Here is a 26,389-nt window from a genome sequence, read left to right as displayed (position 1 = left end):
CATACTGGTCTAAGGTTTTTGGGTGGGCCCCTGCTGTCCCAGTCCTACACTGTCTGTAAATTGTATATTATTAATACGCTTGGATGATGTTTTTTCTCAATTTCCCTTGCTCTATTAATAGCAGCGCAGTGACGTCTTCTCCTCGGAGTTCCGAGCGTTCGAGCGCTCCTTGGGGCTAACAATGTGCGAGCGGAGTATTTCAATCAGTTCTCAGAAGAAGCCAAGACTCCTCCCCCCGGTCATTGTGAGGCGACTGTCAGACAGTGCGGATGTTCCTGACTGTCAGCGGCGGAGCGTTACCATTCAGCACCACGGTCAGGGCAACACTCGACCGAGGACATTTCAGCACCGCGGACAGCGCTACCCGCTCTGCTGCCTGTTTTGTGTGATTGAGAGGGGTTCGAAGACCAGAAAGCGATTTGAGGTTTGATTCCGGATCCAGCGCCGCCGGACTAGGTGTGGGGTTTTCCAGAACCGACACAAAAAGCCTCGCACGAGGTGTCTGAAACTGAAGCTGCGACTGTGCGACCAGAGGCAGACACCGCATATTAGACTAGCAAGAAGTGGGCTCGGATAGAAAGTATCGGTGAGGGAGAGGAGATAAGCTGGATACAAAGTATCACAATCCATTCTGAGACAGGAGGAGCAGGAGGAGGAGGAGGGTGTCTGCTCCTTAGCAAGTCTTGTGTTCCACCGAGCTACTCTTTCTGTGTCAGCCCTAAGGAAGACATGGCAAATGAGGTAAGTCCCAAAGAGTCGGTCTCTGGGGTGCAACTCACTGTAATAGGGCAAAAGAAATACAAGGCACTAGGGGGATGCTGGGAAGTGTACATTAAAGGGGTTGTTCACCTTTAAATAAACTTCTCCAGTTTGCAGTTTCAGCACTCTGGTTGCTAGGGTCCAAATGACCCCAGCAACCATGCACTGTTTTGAATAAGAGACTGGAACATGAATAGGAGAGGATCTGAATAGAAAGATGAGTAATAAAAACTAGCGTGACAATACACCTGTATAGCCTTACAGAGTGTTTGTTTTTAGATGGGGTCAGTGACCCCCCCCCGTTTGAAAGCTGAAAAGATTCAGAAAAAAATAGGCAAATAATTAAAAAACTATAAAAAAAATTAAAAATGACGTCCAATTGAAAAGTTGCTTAGAATTGGCCATTCAATAACATACTAAAAGTTAACTTGAACTTGAACCACCCCTTTAATAAGAGCTGGAGTCATCTGATACAAAACCCCACCAGCATAGAACTCCTTTCCATTTAGTCTCCTCCTGCCCCAGGCATTCCTCTTTCACGCAGTCTCTATGGCATCTATATGATTTCCTACATGATCTTCTCCCATGCAGCGTTTTCCAAGTCAGATCAACTTTCTTTTTAAAGTTTTATAGACTCATTGTAAAGACACTTGTAGACATGTATATAAAGGAATGCCAGCAGCTACTCAGGCGAATAAATACTAAAAGACACACTGAGGGGCAGATATATCAATGGTCGAATTTTGAAGTGGAAAATACTTTGAAATTCAACCATCGAATAGAATCTGCCGACATTCGAATTAGAAGTCGGAGGATTTTATTAATCTATGATCGTATTCCGATCGTACTTTGAATCGTACGATTCAAAAGATTTTATCATACGATCGTACGATTTTCATTCAATACCCAAAAACTTAGAAAATTGCTCTGGCAGGTCCCCATAGGCTAACATAGCACTTCGGCAGGTTTAAGTTGGCGAAGTACTGAACTCAAAGTTTTTTTAAAGAGACAGTACTTCGACTATCGAATGGTCGAATATTCGCCCGATTTAAATTCGAAGTCGTAGGGGCACTTTTACTAAGCTCGAGTGAAGGATTATAATGAAAAATACTTCGAATTTCGAAGTTTTTTTTTTGTCTACTTCGACCATCGAATTGGCTACTTCGACCTTCAACTACGACTCGAACAATTCAAACTAAAAATCATTCGTCTATTCGACCATTCGATAGTCGAAGTACTGTCTCTTTAAAAAAAAACTTCAACTACCTACTTCGCCACCTAAAACCTACTGAGCACCAATGTTAGCCTATGGGGAAGGTCCCCATAAGCTTTCTAAGCATTTTTTGATCAAAGGAAAATCCTTCGATCGATGGATTAAAATCATTCGAAGGATTTAATCGTTCGTTCGATCGAAGCATTTGAGGTAAATCCTTCGACTTCAATATTCTAAGTCGAAGGATTTTACTTCGAGGGTCGAATATCGAGGGTTAATTAACCCTCGATATTCAACCAATAGTAAATGAGCCCCGTAGTATCCTATTCGATGGTCGAAGTACCCAAAAAATTAGTTCGAAATTCGAACTTTTTTAACTTCGAAAATTCACTCGAGCTTAGTAAATCTGCCCCTCTGAGTGTATCAAAACATTCCCCTGTAAGTACATGAAGCAGAAAAGTATAGAAAAACATGCCTGAATGTGTTGGGCAGGAGATAGGTGGAACTAGAAATACCATTAATAATCATCAAGTTATTATCACTTCACTTTAGCAGAATGGCTTGTGCTGGGTCTTCATAACATTCTCATTGGTACAGTTCCAGGCCATAAAACACTAGTAAAGTCAATATGTATTGGAAAACATCATATTTTAGAAATGACAGTAATTGGGTATACTGTATATTGGAAAGGTCACCTCTATGTATTAATAATTCACGTTTAATATATAAAGCATCTCTTTTCCAGTACATTTTTTCAAGAACTAATAAGTATGGCGCTTTGGTAAAGGGCACATTGTACTAACCATGTGGCACAGGTTTTGCTGTTTAAAGGGGTTGTTCACCTTTGAGTTAACTTTTAGTATGATGTAGAGAGTGATATTCTGCAGTTGGTTTGAATTTTTTGTTATTTGTGGTTTGTGAGTTATTTAGCCTTTTATTCAGCAGCTCTCCAGTTTGCAATTCCAGCAGTCTGGTTGCTAGGATCCAAATTACCCCAGCAACCATGAATTGATTTAAATAAGAGACTGGAATATGAATAGGAGAGGCCTGAATAGAGATGAGAAATAAAAAGCAGCCATAGCAATACATTTGTAGCCTTACAGAGCATTTGTTTTTAGTTCAGTGACCACCATTTGAAAGCTGGAAAGAGTCAGAAGAAGGCAAATAATTAAAAAACTATAAAAAAAAAAAAATAATGAAGACCAATTGAAAAGTTGAGAACATACTAAAAGTTAACTTAAAGGTGAACCACCCCCAGTGATGGGCGAATTTATTCGCCAGGCGCAAATTTGCGGCAAATTCCCGCAATTCGCGAAACCGCTGTGAAAATTCGCCGGCGTCAAAAAAACAAGATGCCGGCGCAATTTAGAGAATTTTTCGCAATTTCGTTCATTAATAATAATTTTGCATTGGAATATCCCATAGCATCAAACTCATTAAACAATAAATAAAACACATACCCACATATGTAATAAAAGGCACTACGTTTGCCCAGGATCAGTAACCTATAGCAACCAAAAAGATGTCTGCTTTTAAACAGGAGACCAGTAAATGCTACCAAATGATTGGTTGCTATCGGTTATTGCTCCTGGGCAAACTTAGTGCCTTTTATTACATAACCCCATAGTATCTTTTCTATAATACAGTTTTGTGCGGTATCTCAGACATCACCATGCCAGAGAGAAGATGAAGAAAGTTTTGCTATATTTATAATTGTATCTTTTTTATTAGTGGTCAATTTACCAACTCCATCAAAACACTGCTCAAAAGAGGCAATAGGAAGAACATTTAGGGGGTTATTTACTTAACCGCAGATTTACAGTATCTGGTTGGACTTTTTGGAGTAAAAACTGGAATTATTTGTGGAAAAAAACTCAGAGTTTAGTAAATAACCCCCTAAATGATTGCACTTTGCAGAGAGGTGAAATGCACATGATGGCTTTTATTAAAGTGTAAGCTTACCAGCACCCAGTCAGACAGAAAGAGGCAATTTTACCCTGTTACAGAATGAATTTGCCCATTTGTTTGGGTTTTTCTTATTGGTGGTGACCATAAAAATTATTAGGGATTCACCGAATCCAGGATTCAGTTCGGGATTCAATCTTTTTCAGCAGTATTCGGATTCGCTTAATCCTTCTGCCCGGCCGAACCGAATCCTAATTTGCATATGCAATTTAGGGGTGGGGAGGGAAATCATGTGACTTTTTGTTCCAATACAAGGAAGTAAAAAAATTTCCCCTTCCCATCCATAATTTGCATATGCAAATTAAGGTTCGGATTCGGTTCGGTATTCGGTCGAATCTTTCACAAAGGATTCGGGGGTTTGGCTGAATCCAAAAAAGTGGATGCGGTGCATCCCAAAAATTATATCTAAGTGACATATGAGAAGTGGGGTAGCTAGGTCCTGAAGCAAAATTCTCTTCTGCATTGGGTTTGATGTTCACTTAAGACTATAGAAATTCTGGGAAGGGCATTATTTTTACTTTAAACTGTTCACTTTTCATGGAATAGTCTATTACAGTGATCTCCAACCAGCAGCTCGTGAGCAACATGTTGCTCTCCAACCCCTTGGATGTTGCTCCCAGTGGCCTCAATGCTCCCCTATGTGGATTAGGTTGTCAATCCACATAGGGGATACCAAATGGCCAATCACAGCACTTATTTGGCACCCCAAGAACATTTTCCATTCTAGCATTGCTCTCCAACTCCTTTTACTTCTGAATGTTGCTCATGGGTTCAAAAGGTTTGGAATCCCTGATCTATTAGCTAAAGCTCTCTCATTGGATTAAAACACAATATTGGGAAGTGAGATCCCAACTAGAGAACCCTCATCAGAGTAAGCAGTATATGCAAATTATTTAGAAAAGCAAGCTTGGGCGCATCAGCTTGTGCAAGGCTTAGTTCACCTTAGCACTCTTGTACTTGCATCAGGGGTAATAGGGAATGAGCCCTCAAGTCTTTACCATTGTTTTTGGGGGGGGGGTTTGTTTTATTATTGTAGAGGCATAACATAGCCGTTAAATATCCAAATCAGCATGTAACTAAGTGCAATACAAGCCACAATTGCTTGTTTCTTAGACTTAGGCCAAATGAGAATTGGCACGGAGCAAATTACAGTCTGATCCAAGAGTGTCAGAATTGATGATAGAGGGATGTATTTGAATATGCATAGAAGTATGTCAGCAAATAGAGGAATGTGGGTGAAAGTGAGAGCATCGTGCCTTTCCTCGCAATGAGAGTAGTTCTATTTTGGGGATGTGTGTGGGAGGATGTGTGCTGAATGTGTCTCAGAATTGTTCGCTCTCAATGGAAGACACCCTTGTTCTTATCGTGTGATTCATACTGCGTGGTTATATTAAGGATATGGGTTTTTTCTACATTTACTGGTTAAAGTCTATATAATTGATGGGTTTAATATTTCTTTATATTATTTGAATATTGCTTTTTAAGCAGGGTGTTAGATGGAATGTAACAATTTAGATCTGGAAGTCATCATTTATACTTATAGGAAACTAAGATTATGATATTCTAAGAGAGGATGGCATCAAAGTATGCACTTCTTCTTGTCTTCTTAAAGGAAAAAGGCACATATAAGAATTGAGGGCTCATTTACCACTGCTACAGGCACAAATGCTAGTACAATAATGGTTGTGCAGTTGCCCCCTTAGGGCATACACTGTAACATTTGCTATTTTAAATAAGGCTCCCTTGGGCCTAGCTTTTTCTGGCTCACCTGCTTTCTAAGTCCTGAATGATTCACAAGGTAGGAATGAGCCATTGGTCACTTATATCCCACCAACATTATGCCCAAATATTATGCAGCAGTTCCACCCTGCTCGCATAAAAGGCGGCTCCATTTTGCACCTATAGCTGAACATATAGCTTCAATTGGGAAAACTAACTGCTTTTGCTATTGATTTTTACTCATTAACATGCCATTGTAAATGTAATACTGCTAATCTGTGAAATTACATTGTAGCACAGAGTTAGGCAATAGTGATGTGCCATTGTGGGACCTGCACCCAACCCCTACCCATGTCTTCTCTCTCTGTATATTTCTTTGGTTTGCTCCACTGGTTCCAAGACAGTGAATCTTCAGGATCAGTGGAGGAGTGTACTGTACTTTTCCAGTTTGACCTGCACCAACCCTAACCCACAATGGTTGGCCAAATTTCCCAACTACTGGTCACCCCACGAGTCACCACAGGTTTTGGGTCAACCCACGGGTTTCACCCTGCCAGAATTACCTTGTGTGCCAGTGAACTTTTACGCAGTATTTGGATCAACCCGCACATCACTATTAGGCAACACGTGGCACCTCAGTTTTTGTTGACTATAGCTCCCATTATACCTCTCAATTCTCTTCAGCTTCTTTCTCATCAACTTCTGCTTATAGGTCCAGAAAAGCAAAGGAATTGAGCATTTCTAGAACTCCAGCAGAAAAATAACTGTGTACTTTAACCTTATTGCTGCTACTACTTGACATCTGTTCTTAAATCTATTTAATCCTGTAATAGATTCAGCTGTGAGATTAGTCTCTGTTAGCAGATATGTATAATGTATGTTGAGAAGTGAGACACATTACTCTATTCTTCCTGTCTGTCAGTCTGTGACTTTACATTCATAATAACCCCAGATGCCTTCCTGATTCTATGTTCTTCATATTTCCACCTGCCTCCCCCAGTGCTAGCCTGGGATATCCATGCCCTTAGTAGTCATAGGAAGTACAATTTTAATTGCTACATTGATTACTACTCATGTATTATTAAGTGCAAACTCTAGTTCTGTGTTTTGTAGAACAATGTTTGTCTTTCCAGTAAAGGGGACACAAGGGACTCCATCTCCCATCTTTAAGTGCTGCAATAATATTTCTCAAATAATAAGGCAATATAGTTTGATGAAATGAAAAAACAGTATTGATGAGAGGGTTTACCGTAAACCTGCAGGAGGATGTGTGGGTTCAGGTGGGTGGAGGGTCAAAGTTCAAGCAAGGCCCCTTGCCTTTGGTGATGTTATAATGCTTACCCCTCCCCTTTGGTGGCTGATCTCACCCATATATTAGTCATCAGAGGAAGTTGGGTTGGATGTTGGTGTCAAAGTGTGAAAGAACTTTGGGCTGGGTTTGGAAGAAGTAGAGTAAGGTCATGGACAGGCTGAAATATTTCGGACCGAATGATGGTCACACTCACATGCTTTAATGAGGACATACAGTATATGTAACCAAATTTCTGGTCTACGACATCAAAGCTGCATATATGCACTTATGCATACACTGGTACATTTACTGGAACAGAGTGCAACCAATGTTTGGTTTTTATTATGGCATCAAATTTGATAATATTCACATAAAATTGGATAAATTGGTAGGAGCAGTGAACCTGTTATAATACATCTATATTTATTATACCATATGTACAACAGGCCATGTACATGTGCTCCTGATGAAGTGTCGTGAAGCCACGAAACGCGATGAGCGCATGGCCCCTATCATGTCTGGGCACGCTACAGTTGGATTTTAAATATGCCAAATAAATTTCTATTTTTTTAATGAACTACTTGTGCACCACTGGTGCTCTGTATTCTACAATTAGGCCATGTACTGTACCATTACAAATCAATAGAATAGCTTGTTTCCCTTATAATGACTAGTTCTCCAGGAATCTCTCCAGTTTTTGCATGTGCTCATTTTGCCCAATTTGGCACTGGCAGTGATACTGATGCTCAACACAAGTCACAAATTAGCAGTTCTGTCTGAATAATCTTGGCAAAAACATTCAGAATAGGAAAACTACGAAATGTTATGTAGATGCACTGTTCCAAATGGGAGCCGAATCAATAGCCATCAACAGCCGGGGACAACTGTCTCTGAAGGCATATGTTACCTGCCAACAAAAATGTAACAATATGCAGCTAAATTGTAGCAAAATGCTCTCTACTCTCAGTTTGTTTGCTGGAATGGATGCAATTTACTACTTTGCAGCGGTTAATAATCTGCTGCGGATTGACTAGAAAGTTACTGTTCCCAGTAAACACATGACATACTTCAGCCATGGGGGGATTTGCTGAGAACTTTAGTTTTTTTCTAACAGAGTTACATAAAGTTATTCATTATTTTGGTGCAAGATATTCCCAGGCTCGGAATTTGGGTCAAGCATTTCTTTCAAAGCTCCCCAGCGTTGCTTCATTCTAACCAAACTATCAGGTGCCCACTAACCAACAGGATGCAATTTTAATTGGTAATTTTTAACATTATTATTTAAAGGATATGTTTACCGTATTTCAATGAATTTTTGGCAGTGAGGGATCCAGATTGTTTAGCACAATGCTTAATTACACTGTTCTTTGATTGGCGATGTTAAAGCTGAGCCATTCAGCCTTCACTTATTGTTCTTGCATCTCCTTTTATGAAAAGGCTATGTGGTGCTTTAACAGGTCCATTTATTAAATATCCACTACTGCTCTGAGGTCTTTTTACAAATCCCTAAAAATGGTCTTTGTTTTTAATTCCTTTATCTCTGCCAGATGCATAACCTGCAAGAGCTGAGGAGGAGTGCCTCTCTGGCCACTAAAGTCTTCATACAACGGGATTACAGCGACGGGACCATGTGTCAGTTCCAGACCAAGTTTCCAACAGAACTAGAAAGCCGGGTATTCATTTCTGTATATTATCATAGTCTGTAAAGATAAAAAGAGAAAACTGATATTTGTTGGACAAGCCAAATACTGTAAATGCAATATCCCATAGTTTGATTCTGACATCTGATTTTGACCTAACTTATATACAAAGCCATACATAGGTGAGCTTAGGGTAACATTGGATAGTTATTCACTGATACATTTGTGCAATGGTAGGGTACTCTGTCTTAGCTGCTCATCTCATTAATATGTTTGCCTATATTCTCTACCATTTTGTTTTCTTCCTTAGCATTCGTTTTTAACGTCATACATTAGTGATGGCATAATTGTAGTGATGGGCGAATTCCCACAATTCACTGCTGGCGAATACATGTGCGAAACTGCAGAGAAAATTCGCCAGTGTAAAAAAAATGGACGCCAGCGCATTTTCGCCAACGAATAAAAAATAGATAAAAAAAAATAGATACCGGCATCAGGAACGGATGCCGGCATAAAAAACGAGACGCCGGCGCCCCAAATTCGCCCATCACTACATAGGTGTATGGTATCTCTCATTTCAGGTTATGAAAAAGCCTAAGGTGTCCTTTCTAAGGAAAGTGCAATTTACAGCCTCTAATGCGACTAATGCAGAGGAAAATCCCTGGACTGTTAGGTCCCTCTCCTTCTGATTTTTTGAAATGCATTTGTAACACATTAGAAAACATGTGGGAGGGGATGCAGAACCCATGGTCAGCCTACTAGTAAGAATTTGGTTGTTTGAGCTAAGCCAAATTAAGCCAGGGGATGCTCAATGGTACAGCGGTGAGAATTTCTGCCTAGCAGCTCTTGGGTCTTGAGTAGTGATGGGCAAATCACTTTACTGAAAAATTTGCGAAACTACAAGAAAATTAAGGAAATGTTGAAAAATTTATGAAACACGTTAAAGTCTATGGCCAATATTTTAGTAGCGCCAACTTTTTTGTAACAAAATTTATTAGAGTCTATGAGCAACTTTTTTGTCTACTTTGACAGTTTTGTCTTCTGCGCAACATTTTTGATGCACACGCAACATTTTTTGTCGCATGCAAAACTGACCTTATAGCGAACTTTTGGTGTCGTATCGCAAACTTTTTCAAAGGCAGTAAAACTCTTGCCACAAGACCATACATGGAGAAACATGTTCATAATAATTCTTGAGTTTAACCAGAGCACCATCTATAAGTTGTTAGCATCTTCCCCCTCTGTCTGTGTCGGTTTCCTCCACGTACTCCAGTTTCCTCCCACAATTCATAAAACCTATAGACAGGCTGTTTGGGTCCCGATTAAATGAATCTAATCATGTGTCTATGTGCATGGTATAGAGCTTGAATGTGAGCTCAACCAAGTTCTATGAATGATAGAGAATCTTTGCTGGAACATGCTGGTGCAATTTAAATGAAATATAATGGTACACATGCTATGGTGTGTAAGCAAATTGAACATAAATATACTTTTCTGTCTTAATATTTCCATTCGACAGATCCAGAGAGAAAATAAAAAACAATGGATGCCCTTGATATATTGACTCTGTGTTGAAGTAATTGTCTCTGCTCATGCTTGACTGACTCTCAGGTTTGGTTTTCTAGAGATGTAGTTTGGACTAACACAGTATAGCCCCTGCTTCAATGAATCTATCACCCACCTGGTGCCTGAATACAAATGTCTGAGATACAAGATGTGGCAGAGAAAGAATAGCACTGCTCTGATAAATCCTCCACATTTCCTGACAATCCATGATGCAAAGGAAATGACAAGCGAAGAGCGAATCTGTCCCTATTCACTGAAAAATTAGCAAAACAGTGAAAAATTTATGAAACACTGGCTCCAATTGTTGCTTTTTTGTGCAAAATACATGTACCGTATAAAGGTTTTTTTTCTTCTCTGTTTATTTTCAATGGGCTTTTTTTTGCATGCATTTGTTTTCTGCAGTGTTTTTTTCTTGCAGCCAAAATATATGTAGAAAAATGTTACTGTGGTTTCTTAAGAAAATTCACTGATGGTGAAATATGGAATTGGAGGATGAATTTCCTGTGAATTTTGCTTATCAATAGTGATGGGTGAATTTGGGGCGTTTCGCTTTTCGAAAATTCACGAAACAGCGCCGCTGTCTCGTTTTTGAGACCGGCGCACATTCGCTGGCGAATTTTCGCTGCGTTTTCGTGAATTTATTTGCCGGCGGTGAATCGTGGGAATTTGCTGTGAATTCGCGCCTGGCGAATAAATTCGCCCATCACTACTTATCAATAGATATGACTAAAAGCAAAGTGCAGTTCTGGATGCAAGTCACCATGTTTTCTTTTTTACCCACAGTGCAGCATTTTCCCATGATTCCAGTATAATTGCAGCCATGAGACAGAAGCTGTGCCTAATGCAGTTGCATCAGACGCATTAAAATGAAAAAGGCAACAAGTGAAGCTGCAAATGTTTGCCCTACTTGAGTCTGTTTCCAAAAATTCCTTTTATCAGTGAGGGGAAGGCAATAACAATGCTTATAATAAATACAAAACAGTTGCTGGAATACCTGTTGGCTATAGCGTTGAGAGCAGCAGTTTCACTACATCATTGCAAATATATCAGCCCCATACTGCAGTCATTTGCACATTCTATTTTAAGCCTGCTTGAAGGATATTTCCTTCTGTTTGCACTACAAAATATCTCAGGTCCTGCAGCAGCTTGTCAGCTTGGAGAACACTCATTAATCAACAGAGCAGAAGATTCTATGGGGAATTTCTTCAGAATGGAGGAATTGCCATGGGAGCAGCAGGCAGTAAGAGAAAGGGAGATAGTTATGTCGTTTTTTATCCTAATTATCAGAATGACTGTAGACATGCAGTGGGCATCTGACGCTTCCGAGGAGAACACTTTGTATGAGAAAACATCTCTTTGAGGCCAGAATATTCTAATTATTTTTAGGAATATAAATGGAAATGGGAAATGTGCCGGCAGAAAATGTAGCAAAAAAAAAAAAAAGGTTATTCAAATAAAATAATGACATTCAGTTGCCAGACTGAAACTGCACATATTAAAATACTGAAAATGAATTTTAATGTGTTTATATTCTAAAGGTTGTATTTATATTTAAAAAAAAAAAAAAAAAAAAATATATATATATATATATATATATATATATATATATATATATATATATATATATATAAAACTTGGTTAGGTTTAATGAAAACCAACAAGCAGATGCTTTATAAAGGTGAATGAATCATTTATTGTTCTCAATATTGTGCTGCCCTATTACCCTATTAACAAAAGCAGTGATGCTCATATTATTTTTCTTTCATCAAAGCACTAGGGTAAATGAACTGTTCAATGTACTTTTGGACTGTGGGCAGATCTGGGGAAACCCACACAAAATCAAAGGATTGATATTTCATTAAGCTTGATCGAACTGTACTCATCATGCAACAACAGAACTTCTGATAGATAGGTACATAGCTATACTCCTCAGTATATGAAAAAGCCATTTCAAGAACCCTTTCCAGAATGCCACAACTTGATAATTCTCAGTGAAAAAAAAGACATTGCTAGGTATTGACATGAAAGCTAAATTTTTCTAACTTTGATGAATGCCCTATTGTCCTAGTAGTGTATGAAAAACTTTAAATGATTCTTCTGCTCTGTGACCTTAAACTTGATCTGACCCTCTTACTTTAAATCTATGCCCAGTCTACCTGTAGGCATGAAGTGGGCTGGATGTGATAAAAACACAAACCCTTTGGACCACTAAGCATTTGTTTAGTTGTGCTGTGTGTTTTTAGAAAAAGAGGAGGAGCACAGTTGAGAAAGAGAGAAGATCAGGGCACCCAGCTAAGGTCTACTAGGGTGCTAAATCTCCTAGATTCTGTTGTAGCTGTCAGACACTTGCCAGTTGAGAAGGAGAAGGTGTGTGCTAGGAGCAGGCCCGGACTGGCAATCTGTGGGTTCTGGCAAATGCCAGAGAGGCTGGTATAAGGTCCCATAGAAAGTCAGTATTTAGTGGGCTGGTGGGAGCTGTTTGGGCCTCTTTGTGGGCTGATTGGGCCTCTGTGTACCTGAAATGCCAGGGCCTATTTTAATGCTCAGTCCAGACCTGGCTAGGAGGGCATGTCTAGGGCAGCATTGGATATAGTGCTTGTTGGCCTTAGTATATGCTGTTTATAAGGTGCATGTTCCATTAAGTGCCATTAGCAGTGCTTATAGAGATATGGAATGTGCCATCCGAGCTGCTTTGACAGACCAACATTGAGCCTAACATGGACTTGCTGCCTATAGTGGTGCTGGTAGACTGGTTTGTGAAAGCAACAACAGTCTCTGGTGACTGCCCTGACACTGCCCTGTTCTGGGGGGAAAACACTGCATTGTGGTGAAAAAACATGGTAATTGTGCTCAAATTGCACTTTGCTCACTACACTTGCAGTTGTAAATGACCCTCTCCTATCTACTCATGTATGTCTGGACTTTATAAACATTTCTAACATTACATTACAACTACTACAACTATATTAAATGTACCGTAAATGAGTAAACTTCATTCTATCACTGTTATCCATCTCCTTCATCACTTTACCCTGAACCCTTGAGTTAATATAAATAAATATATATAATCCTTTACAAACCTTTGGTACCCAAGCAAAGCTCAGTTTTAAACTGCTCCATGTGTTTTGCCTTTGCATTGTTTCTGCACAACACTACATAGAAAATGAATGCAGCACTATAGAGCATGAGGGGGAGATGTGATTTACTAGAGGAGTCATTTACAGTTTCCCCTAATGCAAGTGGTGAAAGAGCTTTCCCCATAGTGCTCATTTAAAGGAGAAGTAAATTCTAAAATCGAATAAGGCTATAAATGCTGTATTTTGTATCCTAAACATAAACATGAACTCACTGCACCACAAGCCTAGTCAAACAAATGATTTATGCTTTCAAAGTTGGCCCCAGGGGGTCACCATCTTGTAACTTTGTCCAAGACTGTGCACATGCTCAGTGTGGTCTGGGCTGCTTAGGCATCGTCATAAATTATCAAATCAGCACAAGTCAAATAATATCTGCCAGAAGCGGATACAGCCAGACTGATTAATAATCAGAAAATGCAGACTGCACTGGGTCCTGTGTTGTCATGTAATCTAATGTGGATTTTATATTTTTTGTATTGTTTAATACAAACTTTCTTCAACTCTGCAGAACCAGTGGCTGCAGCAAAATAATCCTCCAGATAGAATCCCAGTTTATTTGTTTAAATCTGGCTCCATGATCTTTGTCCCTGCAGCTGGAGTTGGAAACGGTAAAGGAGATGTAAAGGCAAAAATAAAATCCAATACAAATCTCTACAGTCGCCGACTGCTATACAGGGAAACAAACAAAGCTGCTTGAGTTCTGCAGGGCTGGGAAGTAAGGTGGGAGCCCCCCTGCTGTTCATAAGTATGGTTTTTTCATCTGACAATTCCTATCAACAGCAGTAAATGCAGGGACAATTTTCACTGCATACAGTCAGGTTTCTTATAAAAACGGTACACATTTTTTTATTAAAGTATATTGGAGATAGGTTTCTTTTTCATTAAAGGAAGTAAAAATCAGATTTTATTTTTTTTGCCTTTACATGCCCTTTAAAAAGCATTTACGGCACGGAAAATGCTAAACCCGGAAGAAAGCGCAGATGAGCCCCATTTGCAGCCTGTGCATCCTGCCGTTCACTAACTTGTGCATCTGTATTGCATAGGGTAGGGGATGACATATGGGACACCTCTCCTATGACTTATACAATTAAAGGGATCTTGTCATCGGAAAACACGTTTTTTTCAAAACGCATCAGTTAATAGTGCTACTCCAGCAGAATTCTGCACTGAAATCCATTTCTCAAAAGAGCAAACAGATTTTTTTCTATTCAATTTTGAAATCTGACATGGAGCTAGACATTTTGTCAATTTCCCAGCTGCCCCTGGTCATGTGACTTGTGCCTGCACTTTAGAAGAGAAATGCTTTCTGGCAGGCTGCTGTTTTTCTTTCTTAATGTAACTGAATGTGTCTCAGTGAGACATGGGTTTTTACTATTGAGTGTTGTTCTTAGATCTACCAGGCAGCTGTTATCTTGTGTTAGGGAGCTGCTATCTGGTTACCTTCCTATTGTTCTTTTGTTTGGCTGCTGGGGGGAAAAGGGGAGGGGGTGATATCACTCCAACTTGCAGTACAGCAGTAAAGAGTGATTGAAGTTTATCAGAGCACAAGTTACATGACTTGGGGCAGCTGAGAAATTGACAATATGTCTAGCCCCATGTCAGATTTCAAAATTGAATATAAAAAAAATCTGTTTGCTCTTTTGAGAAATGGATTTCAGTGCAGAATTCTGCTGGAACAGCACTATTAACTGATTCATTTTGAAAAAAAAAAAATTCCCATGACAGTATCCCTTTAAGGAGCAAGAGCAAAATGCTGCATTCAAAGTGCAAAAAATAATGGCCTGTTCTGCTTTGCAAGCTAGCCTCTCCTTGATTCTGCTTTTATGATACATAAACAGCTTCTTAATCAAGGTTTTTAATCAAGATATACCTTTTAGACATGTACATTGTGATTGTACATTCATTGAAATATATAATTTTTATGATAATATTAAAGGTACATTTATGAACAATACATGGTCTGTGGTTGTTGCACTTTTGATACTTCATGCAATGAATTTTCATTTTCATTAAAGAAATCCAATATTTAAGAAAGAAACTAATACAAATAAGTTCCATTCTTTGCTGCGAATGAAAAAAACAATTTCACTGAAATAGTATAAAGAATGGGAAAGCTGCCAATTTCTCATTTATCCGTCTGTGCCTGGGTAGAATTGCTTACAAATGTGATAATGGAAAACTGAATGATATACGATGGAAGACACAGAGCAATAACACAAGGGAAATGAGAACAGAAATAAGAAAGTGAGGTGGGACTTTATGATTAAAAGAAGAGAATGTTGGAAGGAATGAAACAGTTTAAGGTAGAGGTGCAAAAGAGGGTGGGGGTGAAAAGCACATAAGCCATGCACACTCACTGATAATGTCTAATATACCTCTTATTTTTGATCAATTGCAAACAAGGTGCAAAGTGCAATAAAACTAAATGCTGAGGTTGAGAGAGAGTATTCTATCTCAATACACGATAGAGCATTCCTCCCAACTGCCCTGTTTTTCGCGGGACAGTCCCGATTTTGACAGTCCTGGATTGTTACAGAAATGTCCCGACTTTCTCTTTAATCTCCTGCACTGAGCAGCCATAAAAAGATACAAAGTTTCTATTGGCAGAGATCCCAGAGTATGTGGCAGATGCACATAGATACTTTTGTAACAATTTAAGATAAGCAAAGAAACAATTGTAACCATTTAAGAAAATTCTCTTGGGGAAACCGTGACTTGCAGCTTAAAGGACAATTCACCTTCATTAGCAAAATTTTGTAAAATGAGCATGGTAATTAGGGGTGTGGCCTCAAAAATAGACGTTGTCAGAAAATTTTAACCGCACTTCGCGCCGGCATATCTTTTTGTTCCTCTTTCTTTTTCCAAAATGTTGGGAGGTATGCCCTAGAGCACAGGATTCGGGACTGTAACATGGCAATTCTTATACCTTATCCACTGCTTCTGTCCAATGAAGCCCCATCAATACAAAATAAATGAAATTGTGGAATAATGGTCAGACACTGGTCTATGCTTTACTTCCAGGTTATGCAAGAAAACACCTAGCAGTGGCCACAACTAATCCAAGAATTTTAGGGGTGTGGTAATGTGTTTAAAGGAGACATATAGGATAAATAAAAAAAAAACTAATTTTGTAGGCAATAATAAGTAATATAAAGTGTTACTTTTACATGGTGCTAAAAATTAATATTAACTTTAAAAATAGCCCCTTTATTAGAACTCCCAATAGATGTTCTCTGGTCCCTGTCTGTGTTTCAAATGAGGGGTGGGAGTGCCCTAACAATCCCTGCCAGAAGCACAGTAGGAGGAGGACAACCAATCACAGCCCTGCAGTCTCAGACAGGCTTCAGTTCCCTATCAGGTCCTGCTAGATGCTGATTGGTTCCTGTCCTACAGTGCAGTAGGCTGAGAGCCACCGGCTTCCCTGCACATGGAAGGAGCAGGAAGTGGAAGGGAGGGATTATTAGAATTTTTGCATAAATATTCAATAAACCAGCCTGAAACACTACTTTTTAAAGCACAATTTTTCTATATCTAAATGAGTATAATGCACTGGCACATTTTTTCTTTCATTCCTGGTTAGTGATGGGCGAATTTCTCCAGTCTCCCCAAAAAATTTGCGAAAAATAGTGGAAATTGACGTTGGCAAATTTTCACCGACAAATTTTTCACGGGAGATTCGCAAATTTATTCGCTGCCGGAAAAACTCGGAAATTTGCTGCAAATTCGTGCCCGGCAAATTTATTCTCCCATCACTATTCCTGGTGCATATTTTCTGATATGTGAAGTTGCTGATAACCAGAAAGTCAGGGGCACCTACTAAAATGCCATTTCTGATGGGCAACAAGTTCCCACGCTAGAATAGATTCTCCACAACCCCAGCACAAGAAGAACATGTACTCACAATCCTAACGTGTTTTGAAGAAGGGCATAGAGCAAAAAAAAAAAGCCCATACATTCTATTTACCTGGCTGTTGCCATTCTTTGTCATTTTAGATTGAGAAGCAGCTGTTTGAAGAGACAGTGAAAACGCTGAATCTGTATTACATAGAAGCAGAGAAGATTGGGGGCAGCTCTTACCTGGAGGGCTGCTTGGCATGTGTCACGGCCTACTTTATATTCTTCTGCATGGAAACACACTATGAAAAGGTAAGGAGAGATCTTCACCTGTGTAAGTAATGCCCACTCCCCATGCAGACACATGCAAATATGTGCTCTTTTATTTCTTGTTAGTAATTTCATTTATCAGGTGATTAAAGATTTCTAGAAAGCGGATACCATGACTGAATCTCAACAACAGAGCAGTTTGTCCTATGTTTCCATGTTAGATCCAAAGTAGTATGCCATATATGTGAACTTTTAGTATATTATAGAATGGCCAGTTGGTTTTTTATTATTTATGTTTTATAGTTTAATTATTTGCCATTTCCTTCTGACTTCTTCCAGCTTTCAAATGGGCGTCACTGACCCCATCTAAAAAAACAAATGATCTGTAAGGATACAAATTTATTGCTATTGCTACTTTTTATTACTCTTCTTTCTATTTATATTCCAGTCTCTTATTCAAATGAATGCATGGTTGCTAGGGTAATTTAGACAGTAGCAACCAGATTGCCATAACTGCAAACTGAAGAGCCACTGAATAAAAAGCTAAATAATTCAAAGTTTTTACTCATAAATAATCCTTGCAGTAAAGTAGTCAGGTGCAAATAATATAATGTGAATATGTGGATGCAAATACTCAAAAGTGCAGGAAAAAAAATTTAATTTTCTGTTTATTTTGTTCCCTAAGTGGTGAATGGCAGTTCATTGAGCCCATATTTTTCTATGAAGTTTAGATTTCTGCCCTAAGCTTCACTGAATTGTTCAATAGGAAGTCACTGATGGGAAATCAGTCATATTTTGACTCTTTATTAAAGGGCAGATGGCCTGTATGAAATAGGATTTGGATCTGCAAAGAGTGACCAAGTCTTGGTACAATATTTTAGCTTTGAACTCTGTCCAACATCGACACAAGGAAACTTTTGAGAGCAGGGCAGAGTCGCACGTCAGGTCTGATGTTTCACATTTCACATTATTATCTGTCTATTTCTTGGTGAGCAGATTTAATCCTTCCTTTAAACTCTTGGGAAAGGTTGTTTTAACAAGAAGCCACTCAGCAGGCTGAGCTTTGGAGGGATAATTGCCCAATCTCTTTATCTAACAACTGTCGATCTGGGCCCTTTGCCAACACAAACTGAACCTTTGTTAAATTGAAAATGAATTTCCCAGCAGATTTTGTTCCCACCTCAGGCCTATTTAGTAATACGGTAAGAAACTGGGAATCAGTGACTTATCTCTAAACTGCAAAGTAAGGATATAAATCCAAAATGTAACGGTTCTGGTGAGAACAGCTCAAACTGGCCAAAACTATTGTTGTGCTATAGATTTCACCAAAATGATACTAGTAGGGGGTTATTTATTAAATCCAAAACCAATAAGTTATCCCAAAACTCTAAATGATATTAAAAATTAGTGATGGGCGAATTTATTCGTCAGGCGCAAATTTGCGCAATTCACCACCAGCGAATATATTCGCAAAGCTTCCATGAAAATTCACCGGCATCAAAAAAAATGTCACCAAAAACGGACGCCGGCACCGTTTCGCGAATTTTTTGCCGTCGACGCAAATTCGCCCATCACTAATAAAAATATATCTTAATTCAAAAATCATGTTAAAAAGATTGGCAAACAGACAACATGGTATTCAGCCTTAAGCATTTCATACCCCCTGGTACTTACACATAGGCATTGAATTGAATCTTTTTAATATGATTTTTGAATTAAGATATATTTTTAATATAATATAGAGTTGTGGGATAACTTTTTGGTTTTGGACTTATATACCCTTTTGAATTGGGGGCTTTATCCCAGAAACCATGGGCCCTTGTGGACAGGCCCCTTAGACACTAAAGTCAGAATGCCAAACACTCGAAAAATTTGATTGTGTTTTACTATAAAATCGGATTTTTTTGTGAATAAAAACCTCAAATTTTTCAGATTTATTATACCCCGAGGATGGAAAAGTCAGAATCCGAAAATCCAGGATCTCTGAACTGCCAATGTTCTATATAAGTCAATTTAGAGAAGTCCCGAAGATATCCTGATCTGCGCTAGGTTTTGTGTAAAAATCCGAAGACTTTGTGGTTTTCGGGTAAAAATCTGAAAAAAATCTGTGTTTTCGGACAGAAAATCCAAAAAAGTCATATAATTTTTTCGACGATTTTCTCGATTTTTTTTCAAGTTTTTTCCCGAACTGGAATTTTTTGTGAAAATTGATAAATAACGGAAAATAACCCGTGCGGATTTGGTCAGAGTATATTTCAGAAAATAATGGGATAAATTCAGATTTTGATAAATAACCCCTGTAGTGTGTTGTTCTCCTTAATGGTGTTTCCAGCTCTATAAGCAGCAGAGGGAGATCTTCAAGCAATAGAGATCTAGCAGTTAGGGAACTATATGCCCATCTCTATGTGTGCTGTGCAAAGACAGAAGCATTAGAGTGTTGACCTTACCTGCAAAGTTTGAAAGCAAGTAAATGTCTGTGCATAGCAATAGATCAACAGTACTGATAATACCGAATATATTGTGCACACACCAAGGAATTCCACCATTTCCTATTTTAAATAAAAAAGAATTCGATGCAGCATAAATGACACATATACACACGGGCCCCCCACAATAGCTAAATTTCTCCGTCTCTAAGAATGAATTGTATGTATATGTGTTATACTTTTAATTGGTACAGTGTGTGTCCAACTGGCATCCCGCAGTGCGTAAATCTTACTATAGGCTGCTATGAGCCCCATTAATGTAATGGCTGAACACTGAGGCTCATTGGTAATATCTACATTTGGATGACTTCCCAGATCCAGAAGACAAAAGGAGTGAGTCTTAAAGGGGCCCTGGGGTTGATGCAATGGCTGAACTATTTCTTTTTCCAGCTTCCCTATGTCTATTACATTGAATGCTTCAGATTCTTTTTAAAAAATGATTTAAATTAAGGGAATATGGCTGAAAGCTGCTGTTGCAGAAATGCTGTGTAGTAGTGTTTATTGCATGTTGTACAGACACACGCATTTGCTTTAAATGATGTTTTGCCACAACAATCTCATATTTGCGAAATGTACATGTAAAGTGGGCATCGGTCTTTACTTTAATGTTGAAGGTTCTAAAGAAGATCTCTAAATACATCCAAGAACAGAATGAGAAGATTTATGCCCCCAGGGGTCTTCTAATTACTGATCCTGTGGAGCGGGGGATGCGAGTTGTATCCTTTTCAACCTCATTTTGATTCACTGTGTGACTTTAATTCTCTAGTTCTGCTCTTCTGTGTTCTACAGCAAAAATAGGTACGTGTTCTAAATGAGCTGGGATTCTGTTATTGAAAATCTGTCAGTCTATGATCTATCTATCTATCTGTCTATCTATCTATGTCTGTCTGTCTGTCTGTCTGTCTGTCTGTGTCTGTCTGTCTGTCTGTCTGTCTGTCTATCTCTATCTATCTATCTATCTATCTATCTATCTATCTATCTATCTATCTATCTATCTATCTATCTAGATCCAATATCTGGAAACCTGTTATCCAGAAAGATGGAAAGGCCATCTCCCATAGACTCCATTTTATCCAAATAATCCAAAAATTTTAAAAATGAATCCATTTTTCTCTGTAATAATAAAACAGTACCTTGTACTTGATCCCAACTAAGATTTAATCAATCCTTATTGGAAGCAAAACCATGTTATTGGGTTTATTTAATTTTTACATGATTTTCTAGTAGACCAAAGATCCAAATTACAGAATGATCTGTTATCCAGAAAACCCCAGGTTCTGAGCATTCTGAATAACAGGTCTCATAACTGTATATTATATATTAATATGTCCATATTTTCACTGAACATGTTGAGAGAGGATTAGAGTTGTATTGGCTCCCTATGCTCAATAACTAGAAAGGCAAGGACAGGTATGAGGCTTGGCCTATCTGGTTTTACCTTGCCCTACCAAAGCCCCTGTGCCCATGGACCAGTTCTACTTTTGAGGGCATTATACTTTTTTTAGTCCCTTTTTTTAGCCACAATCAGCCAGCACGACTATGAACTCCTTTTGTTGTCCCATATCTAGACTATTAAGGGGGAATGTAGTTAAAAACTCTCAAACAATGTTTAAAATGACGTTTTTGTGAATGTTTACCACCAGGCCTGGATTTGCGGCGAGGCAGCAAAGGCACAGGCCTTGGACGGCATCAATTAAGGGGAGGCATGCCACCAAGGTAATTGATTTGATTCCGGAGCACTAGAATTTCGGCGCTAGTGCTTCCGCAAGAAGGAAGGATGCGCATGCGTGCTATCCTTAAAGATGGAGGGGGCAAGAGAGGACACCGCCCTCAGAGCAAATCCGCCCTGTTTACCACTGCTTGCAATGTACAATCATTTGCTGCAGAATATTACATCACTAAGCAAAAATTAGCATTAACACCTGCTCTGGAGTTTCATTAAATATTTTGTCGCAAAATACGCTTTGCCATTGTTAAATATTTATTACATACACTGCAAATGTTCGCAAAAGGCCATTTGGAAAGTTGCTTTGGTGTGTAATTGGCCAAAAAGGTCACAAACATGGTCGCTAACATGCGCAAAGATCTTTTCGAATGTTTTTTGCTCTAACAAATGATATTACATTCCTCCATTAGTGTTTATTATAGTTATAACGCACAAGTATGAGTCAATATAGGCTTCCAGGACCAGGCCCAAATTTGTGGCCCGGGCCTAGGACGGCAAAAATTTAGGGGCATCATGTCCAGCAGTATCTTGTATTCTTCTATTGTATCTTCTATTCTTGTTTGTTTACCCCTGACCATGCTCGTTCAGATTGAGATCTCAGTGTATGAGGACCGTTGCAGCAGTGGCAGTAGCAGCAGTGGCAGTTCCAGCAGCACAAGCAGTGGTGGAGGCGGAGGGGCGGCCAGTCGTGCCCGATGACTGGCAGAGAGTCCCTGTGGGGACCTGTACTGCCGAGACGACGGCCTTTCGGAAATACGAAGACTCAGATATCAGAGTACTAGGTTTTAATGCAAAGATAAATTTCTTCTCTTTTTTACAGAAATGTAAGTGAATATTTATCTTCTGAGAAACATTTACAGGAATTTGGCCTGAAAAAAAAAATGGAATGTGCAGATGTGGGCCCAGAAATCAATGTACAGAACTATGAAGCGAGAGAAGCATAAAAAGGAAATTCTAAAGCATAATATGATTTCCATGGTGATATTATTATATTTCATCTGCATCTATGAGATTAACCGAAAACGTTTTCATCTATAACGAGGTGCAGTTCCAAACTCCAGATTCTTCCAGATCCCAAGTTCAAGTATACAGACTTCTAGTCATCACAGTACTGTATCTTTATGGGTGAGGTATCTACATATCTGGCCTTTCCTCAGTACTGGAATTGAAAAGGGATACGTTTTGTGATACAGCTACTATCCAGAAACCCTTTATGCAGAGGGCTCTAATCTATAATAATGCCATTTCTCATGATCTGATATTTAAAGGGCACGAAAGAGAAAATATATCTTATTTAAACTCTTAGGCAAAAGGGAATATTTTTCTAATGCATTTTATCATTTATTGGTTTTAGTTATTGTGGTATGACCTTTATAGCCCTGTCTTCTTGCGCTATCCTATCCACAGTTACACACCTTATATTTATATATAAATATATATATACTATATATATATATATATATATATATATATATATATATATATATATATATATATAAACTATATATATATACAGATATGTATTGTGTATTTAGAGGAGTTGTAAGGTACAAAGCAGATTTTAATTTGCTATGTTTATTGCAACATTAACAGTTTTATTATGTAACACAATGACAATGAACCTCAGATCTTATTGCCTTAATCCTGTAAATGAGAGAAATAATGCTTGTATTGTAAATGACACTATAAAAGGAAAATGTCATGTTATGTCACAGACAGCAGAAAAACACAAAGCGCAGTAAGGGAAACCCATTTCTTCAAAAAGCTTTTGTTATAGGTAGAAAAGCTACCATCCTTGTGAGACAGCAGGGGGCCCATTCACCAAGCTCGAGTGAAGGAATAGAGGAAAATAGAGGAAAAATAGTTCGATTTTCGAATGTTTTTTTTGGCTACTTCGACCATTGAATTGGCTACTTCGACTACGACCTTCGACTCCGAATCGAACGGTCCGACTATTCGACCATTCGATAATCGAAGTACTGTCTCTTTAAAAATTTCTTCGACCCCCTAGTTCGCCACCTAAAACCTACCGAGGCCAATGTTAGCCTATGGGGAAGGTCCCCATAGGCTTTCTAAGGTTTTTCTGATCGAAGGATAATCCTTCGATCGATGGATTAAAATCCTTCGAATCGTTCGATTCGAAGGATTTAATCCTTAGATCGAACGATTATTCCTTCGATCGTTCGATTGAAGGAATTGCACAAAATCCTTCAACTTCGATATTCGAAGTCGAAGGATTTTAATTCGGCAGTCGAATATCGAGGGTTAATTAACCCTCGATATTCAACCCTAGGTAAATGTGCCCCTAGGTGTCAACATTGAGTAAATGAGATTTAATTGTTAGCTCACAGACATTATATTTTACATTTTCCCTGTATTAAATTGTTTAATTTATTATTAGTTCTCAGGAGCTGTTTTGTAAAGTGCAGCTCCTCAGAATGCAGGTGTGGTGCTGATCTGGGCATGTGGGTGCTTTCTTAAGGGGATAGCCTTGCTCGCAGTAATTGGTGATTTTTCTGCAAGTGAAGAGTAATTTGATGCTCCTGTAAACTATCATTCCTTGCATTCAGCTTGACTGTTTAATCTATGTCCTAATACAGAAAGTAATGTGAAGTTTTTGGCACACTAAGGACTAGGCTTATTTAAAGGTAATCATCAGAAAATACTAGTGTGTTAAACCACCACGTGACCCTGCAACATGTTGTGCGTGCCTTGGCATTGATGCTACATGTGTCTGTAGGGAAACATCATTCTACCATGGGAAATGGCATTATATGATGTTTTGCTCCTGGCTCTAAAAGCTCTTTCTCTGGCACAGCTCCAGGATCTGCCCCACATTGACAATGATCACATCCGGTCATGTAAATGTTATATTCTAGTTCATGTACTAATGCTTGCATTCATTTTTAATGGTGTATATACACAGAATCCCAACTATAATAACCTGCTATGGAAATGGCTGACCTAGGGGCAAATTTATCAAGGGTCGAATTTCAAAGTGGAAAATACTTTGAAAATTCGACCATCGAATAGAATCCTCCGACATTCGAAGTCGGAGGACTTTATTCATCGTATTCCGATCGTAGTACGATCATACCTCAAATCGTACGATTCGAACGATTTTCCTTCGAATATAAAAAACTGAAAATTGCTCTGGAAGGTCCCCATTGGCTAAAATAGCACTTCGGCATATTTAAGTTGACGAAGTTTTGAAGTCTAAGTTTTTTTAAAGAGACAGTACTTTGATTATCGAATGGTCGAATAGTCAAACGATTTTTACTTCGAATCAAAGTCGAAGTATTCAAAAAATTACTTTGAATTTCGAATTTTTTAACTTCGAAAATTCATTCGAATACACTTCGACCCTTGATAAATCTGCCCCCTAATGTACAACCTAACCCAATTGGATGCATTTAGAGTTCTCCCACAATTGATGTCTTCCCCTCATAACTCAAAGCTTATGTCACATTTGCCATTTGAGCAATTTCACTTTAACCATCCAAAAATGTAACAGCTAGCCAGGTCTGAGAAGTGAGGACTCTGCTCTTGTAACCAAAAGAAGACACCATGGCCTTTCTAGCAGGCTCACATATAAGTATAATACAATGGTAGCTGCTTAATTAGCTGAAGCATCATGCCTCTTGCTCAGCACCAATTGATATCATTTTGCCTAACACATTTTCCATTTGCAACAAAAGGCAGCACAATGTTAATTACAGAATCTTTACTAAGGACCTCCCATCCCAGCACTAAGACAGCCAAGAACATAGGGATTTGCTGTGCTATATCATATTACACTTTATCAAACACCTGGAGGGTGGAATATATGTTATTCAAGGTATAGAAGGCTGAGTGTACAAAAAATAGGCAGGATTTTCATTGAATGTTATTGTATTAATGGGGATATCTGATCCAAAGTTGCGCCAGCGACAGTTTCGCCAGCGCTACGCAAATTCACTAAAATGCGAATTTGCGCTCAGGGAGGCGAACGGTAGCGAATTTGCGATAGCGTTAATTAGTCAAGCAAAGCGAAGTTACGCTAGCGATACCTAATTTGCATATATCGCCAAGTTAAAGTTGAATGGCCTAAATGTAGCAGCAAATACATTACACGACACAAGCCTGGGAAACCTTCATAAAATAAAACAAAGTTGTTATTTTGCCCTATACACGTGCCCACTGTATAGTTTAGGTGCCATATGTTAGGAAATGTAGGGGGGAAGGAGGGTACCCCCAAAAAAAATTACGATCTTTTTCAGCCTATCACCCTTAAAAAAGGAAAATCTCCAGCGTTTTTTGGTACCATTTCAACTATTTTTGAAGCAATCCCTATCTACTCAAATGCACAAGTTAGTGAATTAGCGTAGTTACATTGACCCTTCGCCAAATCGTAACTTCGCCTGGCGTAAGGGTGCGAAGTAGCGCTAGAGTAGGTCCACTTCGCTAGCGAATTTACGCCAGTGCCCGTTAGTAAATCGGTGAAGTAATGAAATGATATGACGCTGGCGAATTTGCGCTAACGTTAGACGCTTCGTGCTTTAGTGAATTTGCCCAAAAGAGTTTGGGAAATCTTTTATATATATCGAAAATCATGGAAGAATCCATCCTTTGTGTTGTTGAAATTCAACTTCCAACATGTTTTAACCCTTGATTTTATGTATGCTGGGGGGTTCGCTCTCAATATCAATATTTGCATGAAATGACACTGCTATGGGATTTTAATATTCTCTTTAAAGACCTTTTAGGTAATGTTTTTTTGCCTGGAATCTCCTTTATTTCGGAC

General features: G+C 38.8%; 1 protein-coding gene across 1 annotated transcript; it reads left to right on the top strand.

The window, feature by feature from the left end:
* golga7b.S (golgin A7 family member B S homeolog) lies at positions 1–22,568 on the top strand. The gene is made up of 5 exons (XM_018227529.2): positions 1–741; positions 8,495–8,620; positions 17,284–17,436; positions 20,495–20,596; positions 22,195–22,568. The coding sequence occupies exons 1-5, from the start codon at positions 730–732 to the stop codon at positions 22,303–22,305; spliced, it is 504 nt and encodes a 167-aa protein (XP_018083018.1). The 5' UTR covers positions 1–729; the 3' UTR covers positions 22,306–22,568.
* The last annotated feature ends 3,821 nt before the right edge of the window (positions 22,569–26,389 follow it).

This window comes from Xenopus laevis, chromosome 7S (genome assembly GCF_017654675.1).
Source record: "Xenopus laevis strain J_2021 chromosome 7S, Xenopus_laevis_v10.1, whole genome shotgun sequence".
Taxonomy (NCBI): domain Eukaryota; kingdom Metazoa; phylum Chordata; class Amphibia; order Anura; family Pipidae; genus Xenopus; species Xenopus laevis.
The sequence above is the reverse complement of the archived record's forward strand: the minus strand, read 5'-3'. Positions and strand labels throughout refer to the sequence as shown.